General features: G+C 37.0%; 1 protein-coding gene across 1 annotated transcript; it reads right to left on the bottom strand.

The window, feature by feature from the left end:
- Nucleotides 1-528: 528 nt before the first annotated feature.
- On the bottom strand, nt 529-27,525 carry LOC147396684 (protein PAM71-homolog, chloroplastic). The gene is made up of 10 exons (XM_086451721.1): nt 27,256-27,525; nt 22,136-22,295; nt 18,120-18,303; nt 17,400-17,447; nt 16,287-16,383; nt 1,877-2,037; nt 1,608-1,673; nt 1,265-1,315; nt 1,046-1,150; nt 529-955 (listed from the first exon to the last, which is right to left on the bottom strand). Exons 1-10 carry the CDS (start codon nt 27,374-27,376, stop codon nt 890-892), a joined length of 1,059 nt encoding a protein of 352 aa, XP_086307847.1. The 5' UTR covers nt 27,377-27,525; the 3' UTR covers nt 529-889.
- Between the last annotated feature and the right edge of the window lie 24 nt (nt 27,526-27,549).

A 27,549-nucleotide genomic window follows, 5' to 3' on the forward strand; every position in this document is an offset into this window, starting at 1 on the left:
ACAAAGCTCCTCAGTTCTCTGTTTCTATCCATAAATCACTACTTAAGAGGAGTCGAGGCAAATACCATATGCCATAGTTTATCATAAGTTTGATAAATGTCATCTTTGTTAATTATAAAAACATATGAAAACAGTATCATAGAGGTTAATACATCCCTTCAACTTTATTATTTTTCCTCTCTCCCCTTACTTTTTTCAAATAACATCCCTCTAATTTTATTGTCTTCCCCTTTCATACCCTTTCAATAATTTTCATCTAACTTTACTATCTTTACTCTTAAACCCCTTTAACCTACTTTATTGGCTTTTCTCATCTCCCCCTTTCTTAATAATACCTTTACAACTTTATTATTTTTCCTCTTTTATTCCCTTAACCTCAAAGATTTTTAATAATATCCCTCCAGCTTCATTATTTTTTTCATTTTTGCCCCCTTAATATTAAAAAAGATGCATGTGCCATAGGCAATAAACGGATTATCCCACCAAAACTCAATGCGAACCAGGTTCAGTCGAGAGTAGCAAACCACAGACTCAAATTCCTCTTTTTATCCTTAGCTCAGATAGAATTGCTTCAAAAGTTCCTGTATATGCATGAGATTCCACACCTTTAAAGGTTCTCTCTAGCATTAAGTCCCAGTTACTATAAACGAAGACTGGAAGATACTGCAACATCTACAAATTTACTAGTTTGTATCAAATGAATGACTCAAAGCTACAAGTGTGGCTACCGCGAATAACTTAAGAAAGGACCAACCTTCAGCTTTGATAGAATGAATTCTTTAATGATGCAGAACTTCAACTGGAGAATTTCGATCCTTTCTTCAAAACCTAACTTAATCTCATTCAGATGGTGATACGTCTATTTTTCTGTGCCAGCTCCAACTATTAATCAGAAAACTCCGACAAGTGTGGCAACCGCAAAAATAAGAAACAACGCCCCGCTTAGATAGCCAACCTGTTGTGAAAGGAAGAATTATCATAAAAATTGAAAATGCAAGTTTCAAGAGTAACAAATATGCGGCCAAATAGGTTTGGTTGTTCTTACCAGCTTTTCAGATATGTAATTGGCAAGAAACGCTCCTCCTGCAATGGCAACGGTTGTTGCCAAAAGGTGTCCAACAATGGCTCCACTAGCTACACCCCATGGGGACTGTCGTGAGGGATAGTTACAAGTTAATGATGAAAATACCAATATAAATTCTGAGAAGCACGCATCTTCAATGACTTTCTTATTGGGATTTAAAATTGATAAAAGCATGCGTACCTGTGCAGCACCTAGAGCAATTGTGGCAAGCATCGACCGGTCCCCCCATTCCTGGAAGAAGTGTTCAGAATCTTATCACTTATATTTCTTAATTTTGTATATAAATTCCCCACCATTTTTCTTATTTCCTATAGTTCAATATTTTATTGCATGTTGGATGTGATAACGTATCCGTATGTGTCCCCATTTCCCACACCAATCTCAATATAAATATCTGTATCTGGGTATCTTATCTTACTGGTAATGATGACAAATTTCAAATGAAATAATTTATGTTTTTTTCAAATTGCTGGCATAAATAACACATTAGGCAAGAATATTTGCATAAATGAGGGCAACTCACAGCAAAGAATACAAGGCTAAAAGACTTCCAGATGATTTCAAGTGGATTGGTGAGCCGCTTTGCCACCTGAAGACATTAAACGCATCATTCCAGTACCATGAACAAAAGAAGGGAGAAAATAAATGGTTTGAACATTTTTTTTCTCAAGAATTTGGATATAGACATGAAGGGCCACTCATATAAAAGAATATGGAGAGGAGCAAAAAAATGGATATGTAGATTCAGATAGATACGTAAGAGCACATAAACATGAAAAGTTCAAAATGGACCTTTTCCTTCACTAGTTCCTCAGCTTCAACATATTCTCCAAGTTCAGAGCTCTTTTCACTACTCTTAACAACACTGGATGGGAGATCCCAAGCCTCTTTTAATGCTTTGAGACCAAAGAACATAAGGAGAGTTACAGCCGCATATTCTCCAAAAGGCAAGGCTGTTCAGAATGCCATAAAATATTTGAGACTGCAAGAAAATGAAAGTAATAATGGAAAAATATAATAGACCTGGAAGTCAAAGGATTGCATGTTTATAGTCAAAGGATTGCATGTTTATAGATCCTAATGAGACATGCAGTTTAGTTCAGCAAGCAAGAAAGTGTATCCAGCTCAGGTAGTTTTATAAAGAACAATCCAATAAGTGGATCAACATAAAAACAGTTTTTTTTTCTTGAAAGATTATAGGGTTAAGGCAAACCCAAACCAATTACATCCTTAGGTACAAACTAGTTATCAACCATTGGATGAAATTTGACAGCCTTGATTTTTCTCACCCCATACAACATACCAATCGATTTTAAAAGCAGGGTATAAAGTCCGGATATTAGAGGATACTCATCCCAAAGAATGGTAAAAATTGACTGATATGATTGAGACTTATTGGATGCAACTGATTCATTTGTATTTTCTTTTTTCCCTATAAAAAACAGTTATTTGAACTGATTTAATTTGAATTACTGACTAATCGTGCATTACCTGTGGCAGACAGAACCAGGTGGATACTTTTTTTTTAATTTGGTCCATTCAAGTGAATGCAACATACCCATCATACTCTTATACAGTCATCAATTTAAGTCCTAAAAGTCCTCACAGACTTTACCACCTCACCAAGGTAGCACCTTCGATAGATATAAAAAATTTAGATGGAAATTTGAATGTATCCCCACCCATGCACAGTGCTCACTCACTCCAGCACTAATGCATACATGAAAGTTGGGAGGTGTAAACGAATCAGACCTAAGGATTTATGATGCATTTACGCTGGAATTGAGCACATTGAAGGACATTTGCAGTGAAAACTATAAAAGTTTGGAAAAATTCAATATTACCACACCTACGTCTTATCCTAAAATTTGGGTCACAACATGAATCCTTTTCGGGCATTCAATTCTAATTTGAGCCATATCTTCGGTCAAGGCATGTGGCTTCATATATTTCTTACTATTTCACTACATACCATTTTCAGGCATCCTCTTAGAACCTTCAAGTTGCCAAAACACTCATTCTCACTGATGCCATTATTGTTACTCTTATGTGCCCAAACCATCTCAATTAATTTTTCTTCAATTTTTCTCAATTGGGGCTATTCCTAAATTCCCTCTAGTGTAATCATTTTTTATTAATTAATATTGCTAGAAGATTAGGGTTAAGGAGAGAAGGAAAATAGATAAGAGAATGAGTTAGTCACTCCCAACAGGGTTTGGCCTCTCTTTTATATTAAAAACATGTGGTTGGCGTGTAGGCTTAAGTATTGGGCCCACATGACCTTACGTTAATGAGAAATAAAACAAGGGTCATGTGGGCTTAAGTATTGGGCCCACATAACATTAAATAAGAACAACACTCCCCCTCGAGCTGGATTATACAAACTTGACATGTCCATCTTGGTACAAAAAGTAATAAAGGAACTCCTAGACAATGGTTTCGTGAGAACATCTCCCAACTGATTTTCTGACTTAATATAAGGAGTAGATATCTTCTTAGCCATCACCATATCATGAATGTGCTTCGTAGAATATTGAATTACTAGTAGCTTGGTCATCACAATACATAGGCATAGGAGTAGGAACTTCAATCCCCATCTCCTTTAGAAGACTCGAACTCAAAACATCTCACATGCAGTATGTGTCATCACCCTGTATTCTGCTTCAGTACTAAAAAGTTTTTTACTGTGTCAAATCACCAAATTACCTCCCACGAAAGTATAATGCCTATAAGTAAATCTAAGATCAATCTTACTCCCTGCCCAATCAAAATCAGAGAAGCCAGTAATGGATAAAAGAGGTGAAGGTCTGTATAATAATTTTTTGCCTGGTGACCTCTTTAGATACCTCAGTACCTTAAACACATGCCCCAATGAGTTTGCTGCGAAGCAGGAAAAAATTGGCTAACTACTCACACAACAAAGGTAATGTATGGGCGAGTAATAATCAGGTAGATTAGTTTGTCAACTAACATACGGTAATACCCTACATCAAGATAAATCTCCCCCTGTTCAACATCAAGCTTAGTAGTGGGATCCATAAGAGTATCAGCTGGTTTAAAACCCAAAATACCAATCTCGAATAACAAATCTAGAACATACTTCCTCTGAGACAAACTAAGAGCTTCTTTTGAGCGAACACTTCAACACCCAAGAAGTAGTAAAGAAGACCCAAGTTTTTAGTGAGAAATTGTTTGGCTAGATGAGTCTTCAAATTTGAGAAACGACTAAGATCACTTCCAGTGGTGATAAAATCATCCACATAAACTATCAACACAATAATTCCACCAGAAGAATGTCTCACAAATATTGAATGATTAGAAGTAGACCTAACAAATCCAGAGACGAGAACAGCTGAGATAAATTTATCAAACCAAGTTCTAGGCGACCGTTTCAACCCATAGATTGCCTTTTGTAGGTGACACACCAATCCAATCTTATCATAGACAACATATCTAGGTGACTGCTCTATATATACCTCCTCCTGCAACTCTCCATGTAGAAAGACATTTTTAATATCCAACTGATATAGGGACCAAGTATAACACACTGCAACAGAAATCTGAACTCTAACAGAATTTAGGCGAGCCACTAAAAAGAAAGTCTCACTATATTCAACCCCATAAATCTGTGTGTAACCCTTGGCTACAAGGTGAGCCTTCAACCTTTCAACAGATCCATCAGGAAGATACTTAGCTATATACACTCATTTACACCCCACAACCTACTTCCTAAGTGGAAGTGAAGATAGGTCCCAAGTATAATTATGATGAAGAGTTGCAATCTCCTCATCCATAACTAGTTTTCACCCAGAGGAGGATGATGCTTGCGTATGGGTGTAACCCTTGGCTACAAGGTGAGCCTTCAACCTCTCAACAGATCCATCAGGAAGATACTTGGATATATATACCCATTTACACCCCACAACCTACTTCCTAGGTGGAAGTGGAGATAGGTCCCAAGTATGACTACTATGAAGAGTTGCAATCTCCTCATCCATAGCTAGTTTTCACCTAGAGGAAGATCATGCTTGTGTATAAGAAAAGTGCAAACTGGTGAAATAAAGATGACATCCAATGAAAAGACACAAAATCAGCAATTGGATGATAAAGCAATATGAAGATCATTAGAGGTAGAAGTAGATGTTGATGGATGTCGAGGAACCTCAAGTGAAGCTGATGAAGGATCTGGGACTAGCAGAGAAGATGGAGATGCTCAGAAATGATTGCATTGATATACTTGAAGAGACACAGTGGAAGGGTCACTTGCAGGAAGAACTGGAAACACAGGAGAATAGGAAACTGAAGAGACAACTCCCCCTGAAGAGAAGACACACAATTCAAGTCAAACAAGGCAGCAACAGAAGAAAAAAAAAGTGTAAACTCAAAGAATGTCACATCAACACTTGCATAGTAATGTTGAGTGACAGGACAATAACACATAAACCATTTTTTGTGTACGAGAATAACCCAGAAAAACACATTTGATAGATCTTGGGAAAAATTTATCCAACCCAGGCTTAAATGAGTGAACAAAACAAACACAACCAAAGACTATAGGAATAACAACAAAATGACGAACTTGAGAATAAATAAAAAAGAAAGGTGATTGACCATTTAAAACTGATGATGGCATGCAATTAATAAGATGACAAGCCGTGATGATAGCATCACCTCAATAAGGCTTAGGTACATGCATCTGAAACATAATGATGAGAAATGACGATGTTTTCACTCAATACCACCATTCTATTGAGAAGTATTAACACAACTACTAATGAATAATGTCATTATCTGAACAAAAAGACTAAATAAAATATTACATGTATTCTAAGGCATTATCAGAACGAATAACTTTCACAAGTTCGCCAAATTGGACTAAAATTTCTTTATAAAAAGTAAACAAAACACGAGGTAATTTAGTGCCATCTTTCAATAAGAAGAGCCATATCATACGAGAATAATCATCCACAAACACCACAAAGCAATGAAAACCAAATAAACTTTTTATTCTTAACGGACTCTAAATATTCGTATAAATTATTTTAAAAAGACTACATTGACGACTCTCAATACAACTAAGAAAAGAACTATGTTGATGCTTACCGAATTGACAACTCACATTATAAAACTGACACAAAACTCAACTTAGGAATAACACAATGTAGATTAAAAAAAGAAAAAAACCGATAATGTCACAAAAGGAGTGAAATTGAAGCACTCAAGGCAAAAGCAGGTGCATCACACATTAAATAATATAATCCATCTTTCTCATGCCCCAAACCAATTATCTTTCACGTCTAGAGATCCTGAAAGACACATTAAGCAGGGAAGAAGGTTACAGAGCATTACAATGATTTTGTAAGCTGACTAACGAAAAGTAGATTTAAAAAAAAAATCGGGGACCAAAAGAGTAGAAGATAAGGGAAGAGATGAGTTTGAAAAAACATCGCATTTCCCAACTACATTACGAGTGGACTAATCGGCTAGTTAAATGTGAGAATTAAGAGAATGAAAATTAGAAAAGAGACGAGATATACCAGATATGTGAGTACTAGTAAAATGTGAGAATTAAGAAAATGAAAATTAGAAAAGAAACGAGATATACCAGATATGTGAGCACTAGCTCCTAAATTGATGACCTAAGAGGAGGGAGACTTGGCAGCCATAAATGTGGGATTACCTGAAGTAGATGTAGGTGGAGTAGGTCCTACATTCGAGGTAGTCAAATTCTAAAGAATCTCTCCCAATTATGTGGTAAGAATGAAAAATGCAGCTCTAGATATAGTTTTTGAAGTGGAATCAATGAAACTCTTAAGAATTTCCTCTTGAGCTTGATTAGCCCAAGCAAGTTTACCCCATTTATCCCAACAAAATTACTCAATGTAGCCACAATAGGTACACCTCAAATCACCACCATGTCCACTACAACTTCCTCTACCAACACCATCAGAAATCCCCAAATTTACCATCCGGGAAGGAGTAAATTGAAATCCGGCATAGAGATTAAAAAAAAAATATATATATATATGGGTCAGGTTCAAACGACAACCATTTCAACACACATATAGACAACGTGTTTTGTCTTATATGGGCAAAAATGTTTGGAATGGGCTGATTTTTTGTGAGGATGATCTCTGTGGTGAGGAGATCATCCTTGCCAAAAATCATATATATATATATATATATATATATATATATATATGGGTCAGGTTCAAACGACAACCATTTCAACACACATATAGACAACGTGTTTTGTCTTATATGGGCAAAAATGTTTGGAATGGGCTGATTTTTTGTGAGGATGATCTCTGTGGTGAGGAGATCATCCTTGCCAAAAATCAGCTCATTATGAAACTTCTAGACCGTCCAATTTTGTTGAAAAATTATAGACCGTCCAATTTTTGTAAATCAATTTGATGGGGTTACAAGTTTTGGAATGGGATGATTTTTTGCCAGGATGATCCCCTCATCACAGAGATCATCTCACAAAAAATCAGCCCATTCCAAACATTTTTGCCCATATAAGACAAACACGTTGTCTATATGTGTGTCGCAATGTGTGTTGCAGGAACCCGACCCTATATATATATAGAGAGAGAGAGAGAGTATATATATATATACAGAGAGAGAGAGAGAGAGAGAGAGAGAGTATCCCTTGAGATATTTTATGATATGCGACTAGGGTTGAGAGGCCAACAAAACAACGATCGGAATAAAATTGTAAAACCCTGGAAAAAAAACTAAGATCCAAGCAAAATTTCAAACTATTATCAAGAAGTCAGATAACTTTTTTTTTTTTGCAAAAACATTGTCCACGCAAAACACTGTTCATACAGAAAACATTGTTCATGAGCACTATTCATACAAAAAACATTGTTCACAAGTACTATTCACGTGGCAATGTTCACACGACACTATTCACAGATTTTTTTTTGAAACTGAATTTTGAGGCTTCAAAACTATCTACCAATTCCCCAATCATTCATAAAAACTGTGAGGGGAAATTCTCAAGCATGGACACGTGGCTCGAATAATGCTCGGAAGTATGGACTTGAAGCTCGGATGAACTGCTATATGGGCCCAGTTGATTGGACTCCTCGGATGCACAAACACTCAGCTCGAACCTGCACCACCAATCCATCAAGTAGCACGGATGGCGTACTCCATGGATATCAAATGCCAGTGTAGGTCGGAAAGACAAGTTTGACAGATGTGCCATTGGTTGACAGCTCTGTCAATCCATACCCTGTCAGATCAACTCTGATTATCCAAGGACCGACAGAGCAGTTGCAACCACTCCTGCAGCTGACATGCCAGAGAGTAAGCTAACTGCCCTGGGTCACCTCAGAGAGTGGCACAGAAGACGATCAAATGGGATGCTTATAAAAGGAAGAGGAACATGGGTAAAGGGGGAAGTTCTTTTCTTCTTCTCTCTGAAATTATATTAAGATTTATAGACTTGATTTTCATAGTGTCTAACTTGATCATCGGAGTGGGCTAATTCGCAGGTCCGCCCGAGCAAAGAGAGGAAGGAAAATTGTAGAGCAGAAATTAGCATCTACAAAAACCTTAAAAAAACACAAACAAGGCCCTAGATAAATATCTAGGTACAAACAAACAAACCTCAAACACCTAATCCTTTTTGGAACCAAAACCTTAGGAGTTTGGAAGTGAAGTGCTCTGATACCATGTTAGAAGATTAGGGTTAAGAGAAGGAGGAAAATAGATAAGAGAATGAGTCGGTCACCTCTATTATCAAAAGTTGCACCTATACCCCACCTAGGCCCCACTGCCCGCCTAGACCATTCAAACACCTAGGCCTTACCAGTTTAAAGCGGGGTTTCAAAAACTGGGGTTAAAATGATAATTTTATGAAATAATTTTGTATAAATTGTGTCTTAAAGGGTATTTACACAATTTTAAATATAAATGGTGTCTCAAATGTTTAGCTAATTTGTGAGGTGTCCCAGATTTAAAAAAAAAAAAAACTAGTAAGTGGCAAGTGCAAATGGACATAAATTGCAAACTTTTGGATTTATGAATGGTTAAAATTTCTTCAAAAAATCATTTTTTTAATTTTAAATAGATAATCTTATATTTCTATCTTTTATCATTTAATATATTATAAAGATCTTTGTTGTAATTTAAAGTATCAACTAAGGCTATTTTAAAATAACATAATAAAAAGATATTTCTATTATTTTAAAAAAGTAAAAAAACTAACAAATTTGGTTATAGGATCGTGGGATCGTAATTTTATTCATTATGACAAAGGTGACCTTGATTATAATAACTTAGATGTAAAGTTGAGGGCATTTTTTGTCTTCCAAATTTTGGCGTCAACAAAAACTATTCAGCCTTATCTTATAATAACAATAAAGAAGACCAGCATCAAATTACTTTAATGTTTGCAGTTACATTGTTTTCATTTTTCTAAAATATTAGTTGTGTAGACGTACAAGTTTACTTAGTAGTTGGTAACTTATTATTATCTTCATAGTGACATTTACATTATTTTTTGCTCTTATTTGCATGGTCTTTACTACATATAAAAAATTGAAACATTAAATTTTTTGTCGCTTAAGCCCCGCTTATGCCCCGCTCAGCGTTTTTAACAAACTTGTCGGTCACTCCAGAAGAATTTTAGAAAAGAAATCTTAAGCCTCATAAAGAGAGCTTGGAATATATTTATAACCCATAAGAGGGAAATGGACATAAATGCCCTTACACAGAAAGAATAACAGAAATAAATCTATATAAATCTAACCGACTATTCTAATATTTCCAATACTCCCCCTCAAGCTGGGGCAAATATATCAACTAGGCCCAGCTTGGCAAGATGAGAGTTTGTGACAGAAGGTCCAACAGACTTTGTAAGCATATCGGCAAGTTGATCTGAAGAAGAAACAAAGATTGTCTTAAGTACACCAGATCGAACTTTCTCCCTGAGAAAGTAAACATCAACCTCAATGTGCTTAGTCCTTTCGTGAAGAATTGAGTCAGATGCAAGCATGATAGCAGACTTATTGTCACAGAACAGTGAGGAAGAGCCAATAGTAGGAAATCCCAACTCTGTTAGCAAAGATCTAAGCCAAAGAATCTCACATGTACCAAGGGCCATAGCACGATACTCAGCTTCAGCAAAGGAACGAGAAACCACACTCTGTTTCTTACTTTTCCATGAGATAAGATTACCGCCATAGAAAGTACAGAAACCAGATGTAGATCTCCTATCTGTAAGAGAACCCGCATAATCAGCATTAGTGAAACATGACAGATGTAGCTGAGCAGTAGATGAATAAAATAAGCCTAGACCAGGACGAGACTTCAAGTAGCGAATGATACGATACACGGCATCAAGATGAGAGGTACGCGGAGCATGCATAAACTGACTGACTATACTAATTGCAAAGGTCAAATCCGGTCTAGTGTTAGTCAGATAAATCAAACGGCCCACGAGTCTCTGGTAAGATGAGGGATCAGATAAAAGTTCTCCAAATTCAACATGAAGGCGATGATTCTGATCCATTGGGGAAGAGGCAGGACGACAATCAAGCATACCAGTATCCTGAAGAAGATCCAATGTGTATTTACGTTGAGATAACGAAATGCCACGGCGTGAGCGCGCTATCTCTAAACCCAAAAAGTACTTGAGGGGACCTAAGTCCTTAACCTCAAAAGCACTACCCAACTGACTCTTAACCCTGTCAATCCAATGTGCATCATCTCCAGTTACTATAATATCATCTACATAAACCTAGACAATAGTATTACGGCCATCTACTCCTCGTCGAATAAAGCAGGTATGGTCAGAGTGGCATCTGAAAAACCCCATAGACAAAATGACCTCAGAGAAACGCTGAAACCAGGCTCGCGGAAATTATTTTAGGCCATACAGAGATTTAAGAAGACGACATACTTTCCCAGAATACTCCCCCTGAAGATGAAATCCGGGAGGGGGGTCCATATAAATGACCCCTGTCAGATCACCATTTAGAAATGCATTCTTCACATCAAGCTGGTGAAGAGGCCATGAATGGCAGGCGCTAAAGAGATTAGTAAACGAACAGTAGACAGTTTGGCTACAGGGGCAAATGTGGCCCCAAAGTCCTTTCCCGGAGTCTACGTAAAGCCTTTAGCAACGAGTCGAGCCTTGTAGCGATCAACAGTACCATCTGCGAGATACTTAACGGTGAAAACCCATTTACAACCAACAATTCGCTCCCCAGAAGGAAGAGAAACAAGATCCCAGGTGTGATTCTTCTGCAATGCATCCATCTCAGTAGTCATGGCTCTAGTCCATATAGGATCACATAAAGCCTCAGATACAGACCGAGGAACCCGAATAGAGTCTGTGGTGGAAAGATAGGCTCGATAGGAAGGAAAAAGACCCTGATAAGAAACAAACTGGACGATAGGGTGATCAGTAACACACCCTCGCTTACCTTTGCCAAGTACAATAGGTAAGTAAGAGTCAGAAATAGAAGGGGCAGGCGGAAATGTAGAAGGGGATATACCTGAGTCCATGGAGGAAGTTGGCAAAGTTTGAGAGGGGGGAGGGCGACGAGAGTAAACTTGCAGCGGCGGCGACGAAGATGAAGATGGAGAGAAAATTGGAGATAATAGCACTATTGGAGAAGAATCCTGCAAAGGAGAAGATTCCTACAAAAATGATGAAGTCCGAAAATATGAAACATTTTCAGAAAAAGTGACATCCAGGGAATGAATAATACGAGGAGAGAAGGGATCATAGCACCGATACCCCTTTGACATAGAAGGATAACCCAAGAAGACATAACAGGTAGCTTTGTCATCGAGTTTGGTGCGATGAGGGGTTCTATCCTGAATAAAGCAAGTACACTCAAAAACTCTAGGTCTAATAGTGAAGAGAGTGCTATCGGGTCGAAGAACATGAAGAGGCACTTGTCCCCTTAAAGTATGGCTCGGAACACGAATCAAGAGGAAAGCAGCAGTAAGAACTGCCATATTTCAATATGACTTGGGAACATGCATCCCTCGTAGAAGGCAACGGACGATGTTCATGAGATGGCGATTCTTACGTTCCGCCACCCCGTTTTGCTCAAGAGTGTATGGGCAAGTTAACTGATGAAGCATACAACGCTCATGGAGAAGGGAGCAAATCCCATCAGAAATATATTCCCCGCCATTATCTGTTCTACGAGATTTGACGGTAATGTTGTATTGAGTTTGAATCATTTTAAGAAAATCAACAAAAATAGGTAGTACTTCAGAACGAGAACGCATTAAATAAACCCAAGTACAATGAGAATAGTCATCAATAAATGTAACATAATATCTATGACTATTAAAAGCAGTAACAGGAGAAAGCCCCCATACGTCAGAATGAACCAAATCAAAAATAGCATTAACTCTATGCATGCGAGGAATATAAGAGGTACGAGTGTGTTTAGAAAGTTCACACACAGAGCACTGAAATTTGTGTCCACTACAAGATTGTTTTAAAGTAGGAAATAATGAACATAAGTGCTGAAAATTAGCATGTCCTAAGCGAGCATGCCATAAGTCTAGAGTCTGAAAAAAAAAGTATTATTTCCAGTGAGTGGGAGCACGGAAGCTGGAGCAACAGTAGATGGAGCTTCAAACAGGTACAACCCATCCCTCATATCCCTTGCCAAAAATCCTCCTCGAAGTCAGGTCCTGAAAGACACAGTGAGTTGGAAAAAATGTTACAGAACAATTAAGCGATTTTGTAATACTATTCACAGACAGAAGGTTAAGGGATAAGTGTGGAACATGGAGAACAGAATCAAGAGAAAAACCAGGAATTAGAGATATAGAATCTTACTGTGAACAGGGTAAGAGACCCATCAGCAAGACGAACCTCCTTATGAGTAGTGGGAAAAATAGAAGAAATAAAATAATTGGACCCACCGGTCATGTGATTAGAGGCACCAGAATCAATGACCCAGTCAGAGGAGCAGAACCAGACTGAGTGGCATGAAATGCAGAAGAGGTATTTGGAGAAGTGGTAACAGATGCGACTGTCGAGGTGAGGGAGTCTGAGCCTGGAGCTGATCTCGTACTATAGCTGTAATCTGTGTCTGAAGATGTTGCAAATTGAGAGTACCAAGAGAAGCATGATCAACAGAGGTAAATTCCACAACAGCAACACGTGGCTGTCCCCCAAAAGATCGCAACAGGTGGGGATAGAGTTGAAAGCAGCGAGCCTTCTCATGGCCAATCTTCCGACAACGACTACATGTAAGACCACTTCCTTTACCACGCCCACGACTCCCACGGCCTCGATTCCCGGATCCTTGAGTACGGGAATTAGAAAAATCTGAATTGGCTGCAAGAGCCATTTGATCTGTATTTGGAGCGGAGATAGTGACAGGAGACTGAGTCTATGAGGGAATGACACGGCGACAACACTCATCACTATCAATAGTCGCAAATGTCTCAAATAATGAAGGTAGAAGAGTGGTATTAAGGATTTGGGTCCGCAGTGCCTCAAACTTAGGGCATAAACCCATGAGAAACTGGTATGTCTGATGTCGAGCAATCCTCTTAACCACATACCCGGCTGCCTCTGCAGCTAACTCAGCCATAGACTCATAGTGTGAGAGCTCCTCCCAACGGGACTGGAGGAATCCAAAATAATCTGCAACACCCTGATGTCCTTGGGTAGCTTGAGCAATATCCCGATACAGCTCATAAATCCTTGAGTCATTGCAAGCATGTGCATATGTCTGAGTGAGAGCCAACCACAAAGAAGAGACAGTCTCATGATACATAAACATAATGTAGATGCGTTGTTCCATGGAATTGAATAACCAACCAAGAATAGTGCAATTATCAATTTTTCATTGTTCAAATTTGTGATCAGTGGGGGATGGCTTAAGAATACTGCCTAACAACCAACCAGATTTCCCTCGACTACCCAAATAATGGCGTACAGACCGAGACCAACTCTGAAAGTTACGACCATCTAATGGGGCATTGGTGATGCGCTGGACGGAAAAATTCGCCCCAAGAGATGTGGTAGAGTCCTTAGACTCGTGAGTCGTAGTCATTGCAAACAATTAGTACTGAATTTGGATTGAAGGGAGGTCTCCCGTATTAGTACTGTTTAAGGCCAAAGAATCCTACTAATTGTTGTCGACAATCCAGAAACAACCCCTACTGCTATTGTGAGTGTGATCTAATCAAAGTAGATGCTATAGCTGTGTGTTGTGTGCTGTTGTGAGTGTGATCGATCACCCAACAGCTGTGTGCTGTTGTCGTAGAGCAGAGCAGGCCCTGTAGGGCTGATCGAGGTGTACCCAATAGTTGACTGCTACTGTATGGTGCAGTAGAACTGATCATAGGTGCTATAAGGTGTTGTAGGGCAGATCGTAAGTGAGATACAGACCTGAGGAGGTCTATCGCTGCTGTCGCAAGGCACTCAAGAGAGTGTAGATAGAATCACAACACATGTAAGCACCTACTGTAAGAACACAGGCCTGTAGAAACCTGTTGTTGCTGTCGCAGATCACTATAAGGCTTGTAGGAAGGATCGCAGATGAGATTCAACCTGCTGTTGCTGTCGCAGGTCACTATATGGCTTGTAGGACTGATCGCAGATGAGATTCAGCCTGTTGTTGCTGTCGCAGATCACTAGAGGGCTGGAAGGTCTGATCGCAGATGAGTTTCAACCACTCTAGAGCATGTAGGTTAACTCGCAACACATGTATGGACCTACTGTGGCTGTCGTAGGTCACTGAAGAGCATCTAGATCTGATCGTAGGTGGGATATATACCTGTAGGAACCTGTTGTTGCTATCGCACAGCACTTTAGGGCTTGTAGGTCTGATCGCAGATGAGATTCAGACCTACTGCTACTGTCGCAAGGTATTATAAAAGCCTAAAGGTTGATCGCAAGACAGAATCTGATCTGTTGAAGAGATGTGTGTGCTGACTGCCGAGAGAAACCTTAACGGAAGGTACAAAAAAAAAAAAATATTAATCACAGCGCAAATCTCTATTGCAGCATGTGAAGGGTTACTAAAGTCTCTATCGCAACATGCAATTGAGAAGACAAGAATCAAAGAAGGAAAAAGGAACCCCCGAAGGGGAGAAACTCCGAATGAAGCTGAGTAAGGTAAGTAGAGACGAGGAGGAACAGAGTTAGGGTTTTTTCTTTTTGGCTCTTATACCAAGAAGAATTTTAGAAAAGAAATCTTAAGCCTCGTAAAGAGAGCTTGGAATATATTTATAACCCATAAGAGGGAAATGGACATAAATACCCTTACACAGAAATAAATCTATATAAATCAAACTAGAACTAACTATCTATTCTAATATTTCCAATAACTCCCAATAGGGTTTGGCCTCTCTTTTATATTAAAAACATGTGGTTGGTCGTGTGGGCTTAAGTTTTAGGCCCACACGACCTTACATTAATGAGAAATAAGACATAAGTCATGTGGGCTTAAGTATTAGGCCCACACAACATTAATTAATAACTCTAACAGATACCATTTGTGAAAGATGTAACCTTACCGCATAGTGCATTCATTTAATCATATAATCATTAATTAGTTGTAAAAGGTTAATATTCCATTCATTAAAAATTATGTCAAATACAAAATCATGAAAAAAGTGGTTAATAGCACGTATTTATGTACTTTGTCTTAAGGATAGTTCTCGTGTGTCTAATGTCAGCACTCATCATTGCTAACACATCTAAGATTATCTTAGCTACTACCATAGCATCATGTTGTGCATATGGTGGAAGTAGAAGACCTATTTGACTCTGTAATTCTACTCTATGTAGTTATTGTGACAAAAAAAAATTGATTATTATAAGCATTTTCCCATAAGATTATAGTTGTTTAGTTGTCGGACTATCGGATCTCATGTAAGAGAATGCTATGAAGGTGCCATCTTGTTGAAAGTCTCTCTGATAATGCTACAAACCTGAGATTAAAACCCTGCCTTCACACTTAAACCTTATCAAAGAGAATGCTATGGAACATCATTTCCCTTCAATATCATTATTTATTATAGTTTAATGGCTTGTGAGTGTATCATGATTGTTTTGTCAATTCCAAAGTTTTAACAAGATTTCCCACAATATTTCCACCATTTCCTCGAAAGTAATTAACATGATTTGATTTTCCTTCTAATAGAAGATCTTTATTTATAAATTACGAGCAATTATGTTCATACAAAAGCTTACTTGTCTGAAACTGTGCGGGTACTGATTGAAATATTCGTCCAATTACCACAGACAAGACTGTCATAAGTGAAAGAGCGCCCATAGATCCCAATAAGACCTGCTCAGTTAAATCAATAGCAAGTGAGAGCAATCAATGTCAAAATATACAATCACAATGAAAGAGTGCGATGCGATGCAACCGAATTTGATGTAAACTCAGAAATGGAAATGGCGCCTTGGATGTACAAGAGAAAATAATAATAAAAAGTTACGAGTATAGGAGTTATTCGTTGCAATTTGACTTTTGTAAGGCAACAAAAAATATAGAGCGAGCCCATATCCATCATTAAACTTCAACTTATTTTCACAAATGCAGCAAAAATGTTCTCACTTCCACAAGGCTTGACAGGAAGAAATTAAACAGAAATATTCTTCCTTGAAAAAAAATCCTAAAAATATTGCTAGAACTTATAGAAATGGATAGATTATAATTACCAGTAGAAAGGATTTGTTAATTAAATATAATATTCATTCATTAGGAGAAAACAATTATGATTGGTTAGATATCTACCTATCACCTTATTTTGATGTAATTCTAAGTTCATGTTATAACTAATTGGATATATTATTAATTTCTTCCTACATAATTTAAAAATATAAAATATGCAATAATATGTTAAATAAAGAACTTAATAGTTGTTAATTTAAGCAAGTGCTTTAATAATGCCTTTATTGACTTTCCCTTTAGTCTGTTTCCTACTGTAGCTACTCCAAAATTCTCACAAATGAGTTCATATCTGATTTATATTTGTTTGTTTCCACAGCCATTTCAATATTCTCATATCTGCTATCTTCATTCAGTTAAGATATTCCTTGATTGCCACTAAGTTCAGATCTATTAAACATAAGCCGGTCATATAGCCTTAGTTTGATTGGAATGCAATGGCCACATATTATTCCAGGCAGAATATATCCATCAAAATCAAATTTTAAAACCTTGAATTACAAAAGATAAAAGAAAAGAAACTATTCCAATAAAGAGCATGAAGATTTAATAGTCCTACAAAACTCTTTGAAGAACAGAACCAAAGAATAGTAAAATATGAATAACTAAATTGGGTAAGATTGAGATACCAGTCCTCTTTTGTATTGCATAGCCAACAATGCAGCAATGAAAAACGTCTGTTCAAGGAAGCAAAGAGTGTTAACTAAAACAATGTTCCAAACTTCAAGATATATCAACATTACAGTCCAAGAATTTACAAAAGCACCCATCACCACAGAACGAACTAGGCATTATAAGAAAATTCTACGAATGTCGATTAGTTGGTTCAAACAATAAACATCAATTATTACTCAAAAGACTCTCAATTCAACAGAAATAATAGAGTGAAATGAAATGTTTGAAATGAAGTCCTTAATACATTGCTCTCCTGTAGATTCTTAATAAATTGAGAAGGCAACTACATGTAGTTACACAACCGACTAACTACCCCAACCACTTGATCTAATCCTAAAATGATTTGGTACATCTCAATGTATCATAAAATATTACAACTGAACTCTTATTCTAACAACTACCATTAAAAAAATTACTTAACAAATGTAAGAATTACACGACCATGGGAAAAATATCTTCTAAGACAAAATAAACAAATAAAAACTTTTACATATCTGTTTATGCTCTCTTCTGTAAGTAAGACTAAGTGTGATGATTTACAGTATTATGTGTCCTTGTATAAGTTTTCACATGAGATTACAATCATCAAAAACATGCCAGGAAATGACATTATATTTAAAGAAACGAGGAAGCTATTAAACCTCACGATATCATCAGTAGGGTAGATTAATCACCTTGTCCCCAATCTCAGAAACAAAAATCAATGAGAATGCAGCAGTGAAGCCTGACTTTGCAATTGCTGCTAAGAGTGTTGAAGGTCCTCCTTTCACAAAAGCGATCAGGGAAAATGCTAAAGCACAGGCAAGTAGCACAATAACTATAGAGACCCAATATGGAACTCGAATAAGAGGACTCGACCTGCCAAATCATGAGACATATTTGAATGTCTTAAACAAATACGAGACCTATTAATGTCCACCAGCACCTCATGCATAAGCATAAATGCATACATCAGGCTTAAATGTGTTATAGATAGAGAAAATAGTCAATAAAACTGTACAATATGGTTGAGCCCTACAATTAGATGTGAACTATGCTAAGCAGATACATCAAGACACGTGATAGATATGGTGTGGATACGACATTTACACTTACATTGAAGTATCCAATACAGACATGGGACCCATTTTGAAGCATCTTGGAAATATAGGATTTGAGGGTGTCCACTCATTGCCTTTTGTGTGGCACATGATATTATGTTTCTTCTGAATGAATATTTCAGATCTACGAGATCTTATTTCTCTCAGAAAAATTGAAAATTTTAAATGTCTTGAAGCGGTCCAAGATGTTAGTTAAAGCTCACATTAAAAACTAGATAAAGGAGCTCTTTTTGTCCAATTTTTTATAAGATAAGTAAGTCCCCAAGTTATGGGGCACTGAGTTTGCAATAAATGCAACACAACAGTTGTCTTGAAAGTGGAATATCACAATAGCTCATTTGCACACACACCATTTTTTTATTTCTTCCTCAATTCATAGGGAAGCTATGTTACTTTTCAATGCATAGATGACATTATATTGAGTATAAAGTGAGAGTAGAATGACAAGTTAGAAGAAGAATCACTTGTAAATGAAGGATAACTGTAATTAAAAAGCAGTGGAATAGAAGGGGAACAAAGAAAAATATAACTTGGTCCAATGAAAGTTGTTGTGTGAACCCAAAAAGTTTTGGGAAGATCAGGTTGAGAGGAATGAGGCGTGAACATAACTTTCTTGGGCAAGTGGCATTGGAGATTTAGCGATGAGACTTGATCCCATCTCTAGTTTCCTGACAACACATTGGTGTGTGTTACAGTTTATCATATGACTTTCAGTTTTAGATAGTAACTTCGGAGAGATAGGGTTCTAGGGGACGCATTGAGGATAGTAATAATTTTTTAGCTAACATTTTAGTTTGTGGCATAGAGGACTTCCCTATGAAGTAACTAGGCCTTCTACTTGGGGCCAGCCATACATCTAATAATGCTATGTGGGAACTTGTTATTGAGAGATTCAAGAAACGTTTGATTTGTGGAAAAAACAACTACTCAATGAAAGGGTGTAAAGTGGTCTTGATTAAAAGTATACTTCAGAATCATCCAGTGCATTATATGTCAGTATTCACCATATTGATCTACATTGTTATGAGATTGGAAGAAGTGATCATAACACTTTATGGCATTCCCAAGTACATTTACTTGGTTAATTGGAGAACTATGTGCCCCAGAGTAATTGAGAGGATTGCAAGTGAGGAATATTAGAGACACAAACACAGCTCTTTTGGGGAAGTGGCATTAGAGGTTTGGTGAAGAAATTCATAGCCTCTGGAAAGGGGTCATCATTTCAAAGTATGGAAATAATAACCTTGGTACGGACTTGGAATAGTAAGATTCCCAGCATCTTATGGTTGAAATGTGTGGCATGATATCACGATGGTTCCCTAGTAGGTCTCAAAGTGTACGTTTCAGTGTAGTAAAGGGGGACAACTTAGACTCAATGAATACAATTGGTGCAGGGATTCTTCTCTAAAAGAGGACTTCCCTGGTATTTACTGTCTTCCAAGAAAGGTCAAAAAGTAAATGTGTTTATGAAATTTGAATGGTTAGGATGTTGAGTCGCTTCTTTCTCATTTCTCTCACTGAAGGTGTTCTTATTTCCCCATTGAATGACGATGCAAGTTGGGAACCTCAACAATGGGCAGTTCTCTGAGACCCTCTTACTCACCTTACTATCTTTTACTAAATCCTTTTTCACTACCTCCTCTCTTGTGGAACTAAGATTCCATTGAAAGTGGCCTTTTTTTTTAAATAATTGGACTGCCTCTTTAGATAAAGTTCTTAATCCTAGGTCATTTGATCACCCAAAACTGGATAAAAGTAGACTCTGGCTCCATTAGAACAAGACTGTGAACCATCTTTGTTGCTTGGTTAGACAAATTTGGGGCTTCTTCAGTCAGTTTAGATTCTATTGGACAACATAAGATACAGTAAAGATCTTGCTTTCTAGTTGACCCAATTCAGTATTTTCTTCCAGAAGTCGAATTCGTTGGAGATTATTTTACTTTTAACTTAATATTCTCTGGGGCAGATGGAAGGAAATGAATAGTAGTGTTTTTTTTAAAGGTAATGAGTTCATCTTCAAGGATATGATTCTTAAGTAAAGGGTTTTCTATGTCAATAGAATTAGACTCTTGGAGAGTTTTGGCGAGTGTTTTTCGAGGATTGTGTTTGTAAATGGGAATGCTCTGTACCAAGCAACGGTGATGCCTCACTAGCATTTTTGCCTGTATTTTTCTTGGTTTCCTTCATTTTCTTTGCTACTCTTATCAGGTCATTTCGACCAATAAAGTAGTATTGGAATTTCTCTTTCTTTTTCTAATAATCGGTGCTCAATAAGTCATTAAAAAAAGGCACTTGACCCAACGTGTGATCTAAAACCCATAACATCATGGGGCAGGAAAATCACGTGATGTTGGCCCTCAACCCTACATGTTAGTTCCTACAAAAGGATTTTCGGTAAACAAATGCTTCTGTAGAAAGAATCATGAGATTGTTTTGTGCCTAATCTTCATTAGAAATTTCCTACATAGGGAGATTGAGTAAAGTATTGTTCTCTTGAAAATCCTAAAGAGATCCATATTCAGTTGGGATTAGAGAATTACTAGATTTGGATCGATAACCAGAAACGTTTGTTTTCAATTGTCTACAATAAATTAGAAGGCACTTTGAGTGTTAGATCACCTCTCTCTCGTGGATCTAATTTGCAGCATTTATGTTCCTCCAATGGAAGCTTTGGTGTGGATAGTTGTCATGATAAGATTCTAATGATGGATGTCACCTCAACCATGCAAATTTTAAGATTTCAAACAGATAAGCTCCATGTAAGAAATAAGAGGAGAGCGTAAACCACCTCTTTGTTCAATATAGAGTCTCCAGTGTGGTGTGGAGTTTCTTCAACCTTTGTTGGGTGCTCCTACGTGTTCCCCAAGGATATGGTCGATGTCTTTAGGTCCTAGCATAGTGATTTCAAAGGTAGAAGGTGAAAGACTTTGCAAAGTATGTTATCTTTCACATTAAATGGGGTCCTGGAAGGTATGAAGAACAAAATTTTCAAATACTAGAGACGCAATATTTCGGGGCAATTAATAGAGTGGTTATCAATTGAGAAAGAATTTGGAGGGAGACTTGTTTTTTAACCAAGAGGAATAGTCTATGACGAGTTAATAGCATTATAAATAGATTTCTAGTGCATTTTTCAGTCCTTGTAACTTTTTTCTTCTTTCGGGAAATCTCCTCCCAACTCTTTTTACCTTGACTAAAATCCTTTGTTATTTATCAAAAGCAAAAAAAAAAAAAAAGGTTCCAAATGTGAAGTCATACATGCTTATTTTGATTCTCAACTACTATTTTAGAAGAGAGGCAATAAAACTTGAGGCTCTTTTATTAGGGACAACCAACCCTATAATAGATTTTGTTTCACAATAAAATCTAGTGTTATGCAAATATGGACAGTAATGACAACAATAACAATGCCTTATACCAAAGACTTGGGGTCGGCTAAATGAATCTTGTCTTATGTTATTGCAAGTAAGCTTTTACCATCTCCATCCACTTTCTTTTGGGTCTATGCAAAGTAATTAAATTTGGAAAAATTACTTAAAATATAAATTGATACGCTTTTAATATTTCAGTAGCAATCCATTTTGACTCACGGTTTAGATAAATTTTCACTGGGAGGGTTGTCGGCAAAGATTTTGGGATTGTCATTTTCCTCTCTTCCTTCGTATCCCTCAGATCCAATACTGACATTGGATGCTTGAGCTCTGATTGCACCACAAACTGAATTCAACCTTGATATTTGTCTGTATCTCACTATAAATAAGATAAATAAAACATTAGTGTTTCTTGATACAAATAGAGCACATTTTTATGATTAATTCTTTTTTAACTTTCAATGAGTAAGAAATTTAATTAATTAAGTAAAAGAAAAAAAAAACTCCATCTAAAATTTTAATGATAACAAACTCACAATGTTAATGAATTAAAGTTGACACTTTTCTAAATAATGGGCTTGAATTTACAATTGGTAATTTGAGGACCTACACAAGGTTGGATCCAAAAATCTGTCATTACAAAAACTTGAGCAGATTCACCATTAACTACCTGTAATATGCTCATATACTTGAATATGGAATTGCTCTCTCCACCTCAATCTTTACTTCTTCCGCAACACAAAATTAAAATAAGCAACAAATACCAAAATTACCCCACTACAATTGGGTGCATAGAAAAAACACCAAAATCATTTTCTAGTCAAGATAGAAAGTTAGGTTTGCTATTCTTTTTGAACTTATGCAGTACAGAAAGTAGTAAAACCTACGGGGGAAAAATCATGACATAAATTCACAACCAAGATCAACTAGGTCTTGGCACAGACCAATCCACAGTCCCTGTATGCAATTTGCTAGGGGCCCAAAGTGTCATTGGTTTGTTCATGCCACCTAGATGGATGTTCATACCACTATTGTCAAAAGCTGGGCCTAGGCCGCCTAGAACATCCAAGCACCTAGGCCTTACCCGCTTTAAGCGGGGTTTCAAAAGTGAGGTTAAAATGATATTTTTATTTAATATTTACATAGAAACTGTGTTCTAAAGGGTATTTAATCAATTTAAGAACATATGAGAGCCTCAAATATATCTATCAAGAAAAGGGGTGTCTCAAATATTTAATTAAACTTGTGAGACATCTCTAAGATTAAAAAATACTAGTAGGTGGCATGCTTAAACGCGCGTGATTGTGAAATTCAGGATTTATACTTTGATTTTTTTTTTTTTTAAAGTTTTAGAAAGATAGTCTTATTTTTTTTATTTTTTCTTTGTTCTTTTTTTTCTTTTTTTCTTTTTTTCCTTTTTTTTTTCCTTTTTATTTTATTTTATTTTGCTTTGGCAGGCCACACGTACCATCACATCCAACACGTGAACAATAAGTACACAGCTACCTTTTTGGTGTAGGGGCATATAGAGATTTGAAGTCATGACTTGGGGAGCAAACCCAATCAATCTTGTCATCTCAACTACCCTTGGTGGATATATTTTATTATTTAATATATTGTAGAGGTCTTCTTGTAATCTAAAATATTAACTAATGCCATTTTGAAAATAACATAATAAAATGATATTTTGACATTTTACAAAACTAAAAACTAGTTACAATGATTATAGGGTCATGCCATTGTAATTTTATTTATTTTCATAAAAATGACCTTGATAATAGTAAGGTTATGTGGGGGCATTTTTGGTCTTCCAAATTTTGGTGATGGCAAACACCTTTGAAACCTTCTCTCATTTTGATGGTAAAGATTTGAGAAGGGCATCAAATTTCTCCAGTATTACTATTTGCAGTTACATTGTTTTCATTTTGCTTACATGTTAATTGTGATGACTTACGAGCTTACTTGGTATTTGGTAATTTGGTTTTATCTTGGTAACGATATACTTATATTATTTTATTGCATGACCTTTACTACAAATAAAAAACTGAAACATTATGTTTTTATCAGTTAGGCCTCACCTAGGCTTTAAGGGGCTCCACTGCTTAGGCCCTCACCTAACGCTTTTAACAACCTTGGGTCGCATACAATTCTGCTTAGGATTTTTAATAGTGTTTTGCTGGTGACCTCCACTTGCCTATTTAACTCCTTCCACATTTTTTTTCCATTCTCTTCTTCTTCTCAAACCCTTAATCTACTTCATATTAGAGCACATCATGTAATAAAGGTTTGATTTTTCTCTTCTTTTTCACTATTTTCTTGTACGCTTCCCCCTTCAATTTTGGAAAATGAGATCGAAATTGGATTTTTTTCATTGAAAACGAAGCAAACGGAGGATGAAAAGCCGTAGTATGCCACTAGCAAACTCCGTCCCAGCAAGCAGAGGCTAAAAAGCTATAGCGCACCAATAGCAAGCGGAGGCTGAAAAGCCATAGTGCACTAGTAGCAAGAGTAGGTGCCTTGAGAACAAAACAACCTAACATTTCAACCTTGACTACACCACACTATAAAGAGTAGGCCCCCCTAAACACAACAACCTTAGTGCTTCGGCCCCTTGGGGAACAGAACATGACGAAATTCTACCTAGCAAGTCTTCGTGCCCCGATTGGAGGGGGGACTCCTTATATCTAGTGTAGTTCCGTCAAGGCCGAAGAGAAAGTGTAGTCAATTAAGCGGCTACTAGCTAACGTAGGCTTAGCTGACTAGATTATAGATATCAAGTGTAGTGTAGTCATGTTCTGGCCTATGGTGCGTGATATATGAAGGGAACACGCTTTTTCTACCATGGTGGTATAATTGTCGGGCCCTCTCCTCGTTCTTGTAGATCCCATTGAAATTTATGTTATTGGTCACAAAAAGTGACACCCTTCCCTCATTTTTGTTCCTGTTCCTATTCCTATTTCGTCTTATTTTATTCTATCAGTTCCGCCTGCTTTCACAGTCCGTTAAGGAGTCATGTTTGAAGAAAGTTTACAGCTCAAAGCTAAAACTCGAAGAAAGACCAACAACCAGTCTCGACTTCCTGCTTCTAGCTCAACAAAAAGAAAGAAATAGTATTTTCTTCCATTGGGTGGGTTACATTCTAAAAGTAGGTAAGAGGATGTGCTCAAAGCCCTACAACTAGTCTCAACTTCCTACTTCTCCTTCTAGCTCAAAGAAAGAAAGAGTAATTATTAACTCCCAATCTATGGTCCAACAAGATTCAAGAATTCCGATACCTCAAATTCTGTATATAATCACAAAAAATCCCACTCTCTTTTCCTATTGCTACTTGCTGGCTAATTGACTCTCACGCAACAACTCGTTTATTGGGCAGCCCCAAATTTACTTGATCTAATTGAAGATTGCAACTCCGTTGCTATTTAAATCCTCCGTGTAGAGGATCATGTTTAGCAGTGGTTGTTAACCAAACCACAACTCTGAAAGACCAATTTGTTGGAGAAGGGGAGAACTACAAATATAAGAGAGCCACGGGACTTAACTAGGGTATGACACACCTAAGAGTGAAGGAAAATATACAGTCAATGCTCCCCCTCACCCATAAGGGTGGAAAGAATCGAGCATGTGACCTATACAAACCTAGCGCTCTGATACCATGTTAACCAACCAACTACTCCAAAAACCAATCTATTGGAGAGGGGAGAACTATGAATATAAAAGGGTTGCAGGACTTTACTAGGGTATGACATACCTAAGAGTGGAGGAAAATATACACTCAACAGTGGTTGCCTGTATACCCTCGTGAGATCAAGTCTAAAAAAGATTTTAGTGGTTTGGTGTTATTGCAGGTAAATTTTTTTCTGGTATTTTTCGTGCAATGGAAGGTGGTAGTTGTTTCAAGGTATCTCTCAATTTTTTAGGCAGGGCAATTTCATTATATAGATTTTCTCTCAGTTTTAGGTGGTGCAATTTCACCAAGAGGTTGTTCTCTTAGTTTTTGGAAGTTTTTCGGGATTCTTGACCATAAAGAATTTGTGGTGCAGGGGAGGATTGTTTGCTAGTAGAAAATCAATAAAAGAAGACCATTGAAAACCTTTGAATCCTACAAGCAAAAGGAAAAGAAAAATAATTTTGTGAAGGAAGTGCAACAAAATATCAATTAATTCTATAGTATTTTCATAGTTGATTTATGGAACAAAAAACGAATATGAGAGTTTCTCAAGATCTTGTAAGGGTTCAGATGACTTCCGCCAGACTTAGTGAAAGCAATTACATTCATTGGTCTAAGCAGTAGATGTCTTTTTGAAAGCAAAGGGAAATGCAACCACCTAGTGTTATCAACACACTCCAATAACTTTTTTTTCTCCATGACATCCTACCAATCTATCAGGTTCCCTCCTAAACACAAAGACATAATCTGTCTAACAAAGGGGAGGTGCCCTACTTGCTAGGGCCTCCATAAGTCCACCAAAACTTAACTTTGTTCCCCTGATCTGACAAAGTCCCCAAGCATCCAAGTTAGCATTGACACCTTCCAGACTATAATGTCAACAAGCTCCAACTACAACTATATTCACTGAGTCCTTTCCCCTTCAATTGAGTTGCCCATTGTCATTAAAGGGAACTTTCCGCAACTTCTTATGTATCTTGTACCAAAATGAGTTTCAACATAACACCAAAATTTTGATTGTGGGTGTGGCTTATGATCTTTACATGCTTGGCAGTTCTTGCCTATATTCCTTTGTTGTCCTTTTCATTGGATTATGCTAAGGAAAAAGTTTCCAATTTAAACATGAACAAATGATTGAAGAAGGAGAATAAAGTTGAAGAAAATACTCTTCTTTTTTTATATGTTTTAAGTGTGAAGAAGGTGGGGTTTTGATACAAGGTCTGTGGTAAGTTGAAGCAATACTCCAACACTTTGGAGAATGAAATCGAACCAAATACTCCTATGTTTTTACATTGATTTCTTTACTTTATTGAAACAGAAAAATTGAATTTTTTCCACTAGCGCCCCACCCCCCTCTTCGAGAGTAACTACTGGCATTCAAGGGTCAATCTCAACTGAATCGCAACAACTTCGATTCCACAACATTTACACCCATTGAAGAGCACCTCTAAATGATAAGTTCTAGCTTTCGATATCAATTCAATTCTTTCAAAAGTACAATAGAACAACATTTCATCCAAACTTCAATTCAACCACTTAAAAAAACAAAATCAAACTTATCCTTCAACATCTGATATCACTTCTAAGATCAAATTATTCAAATTTACCAGAAACCATCATTAAAATAAAATAAAAAATAGAAAATTTAGCAGATGAAGAAGTGAAAACTTACAAGAAGGAGAAGTTCTTCTTCTGGATAGGTTTATAGAGCAAGGCAAGGAATCAAAGAAAGACAAAAATGGAAGCTTTCCTCTTGAGAGAACTGGAGAATATTGCAGAATCTGCTTCTCCATTTTATCTCAAGCTTTTCTAACAAATTTCTGCCAAACCCTAACTCCTAATTCTAGTTTTGTTCTACAAATATATCTAAGCTTACACAGCAAAATCACAATGAAACTGTTTGATCGATTTGAAGCTGAGTTTCGTGGGTGATGCTTGTCGCAAGCTGACACGTGTATAATAAATA

The sequence above is a fragment of the Akebia trifoliata genome, chromosome 8, assembly GCF_017979445.1.
Source record: "Akebia trifoliata isolate Shusen 1 chromosome 8, ASM1797944v1, whole genome shotgun sequence".
In the NCBI taxonomy this organism is placed as follows: Eukaryota; Viridiplantae; Streptophyta; class Magnoliopsida; order Ranunculales; family Lardizabalaceae; genus Akebia; species Akebia trifoliata.

Coding starts and splice junctions, on each gene's coding strand:
- LOC147396684 (XM_086451721.1), bottom strand. CDS start 27,376: ATGGAGAAGCAGATTCTGCAATATTCTCCAGTTCTCTCAAGAGGAAAG. Junction 22,296..27,255: donor AAGAAGAACTTCTCCTTCTT/GTAAGTTTTCAC, acceptor TCTTATTTATAG/TGAGATACAGACAAATATCA. Junction 16,384..17,399: donor TGCAATACAAAAGAGGACTG/GTATCTCAATCT, acceptor TTAACTGAGCAG/GTCTTATTGGGATCTATGGG.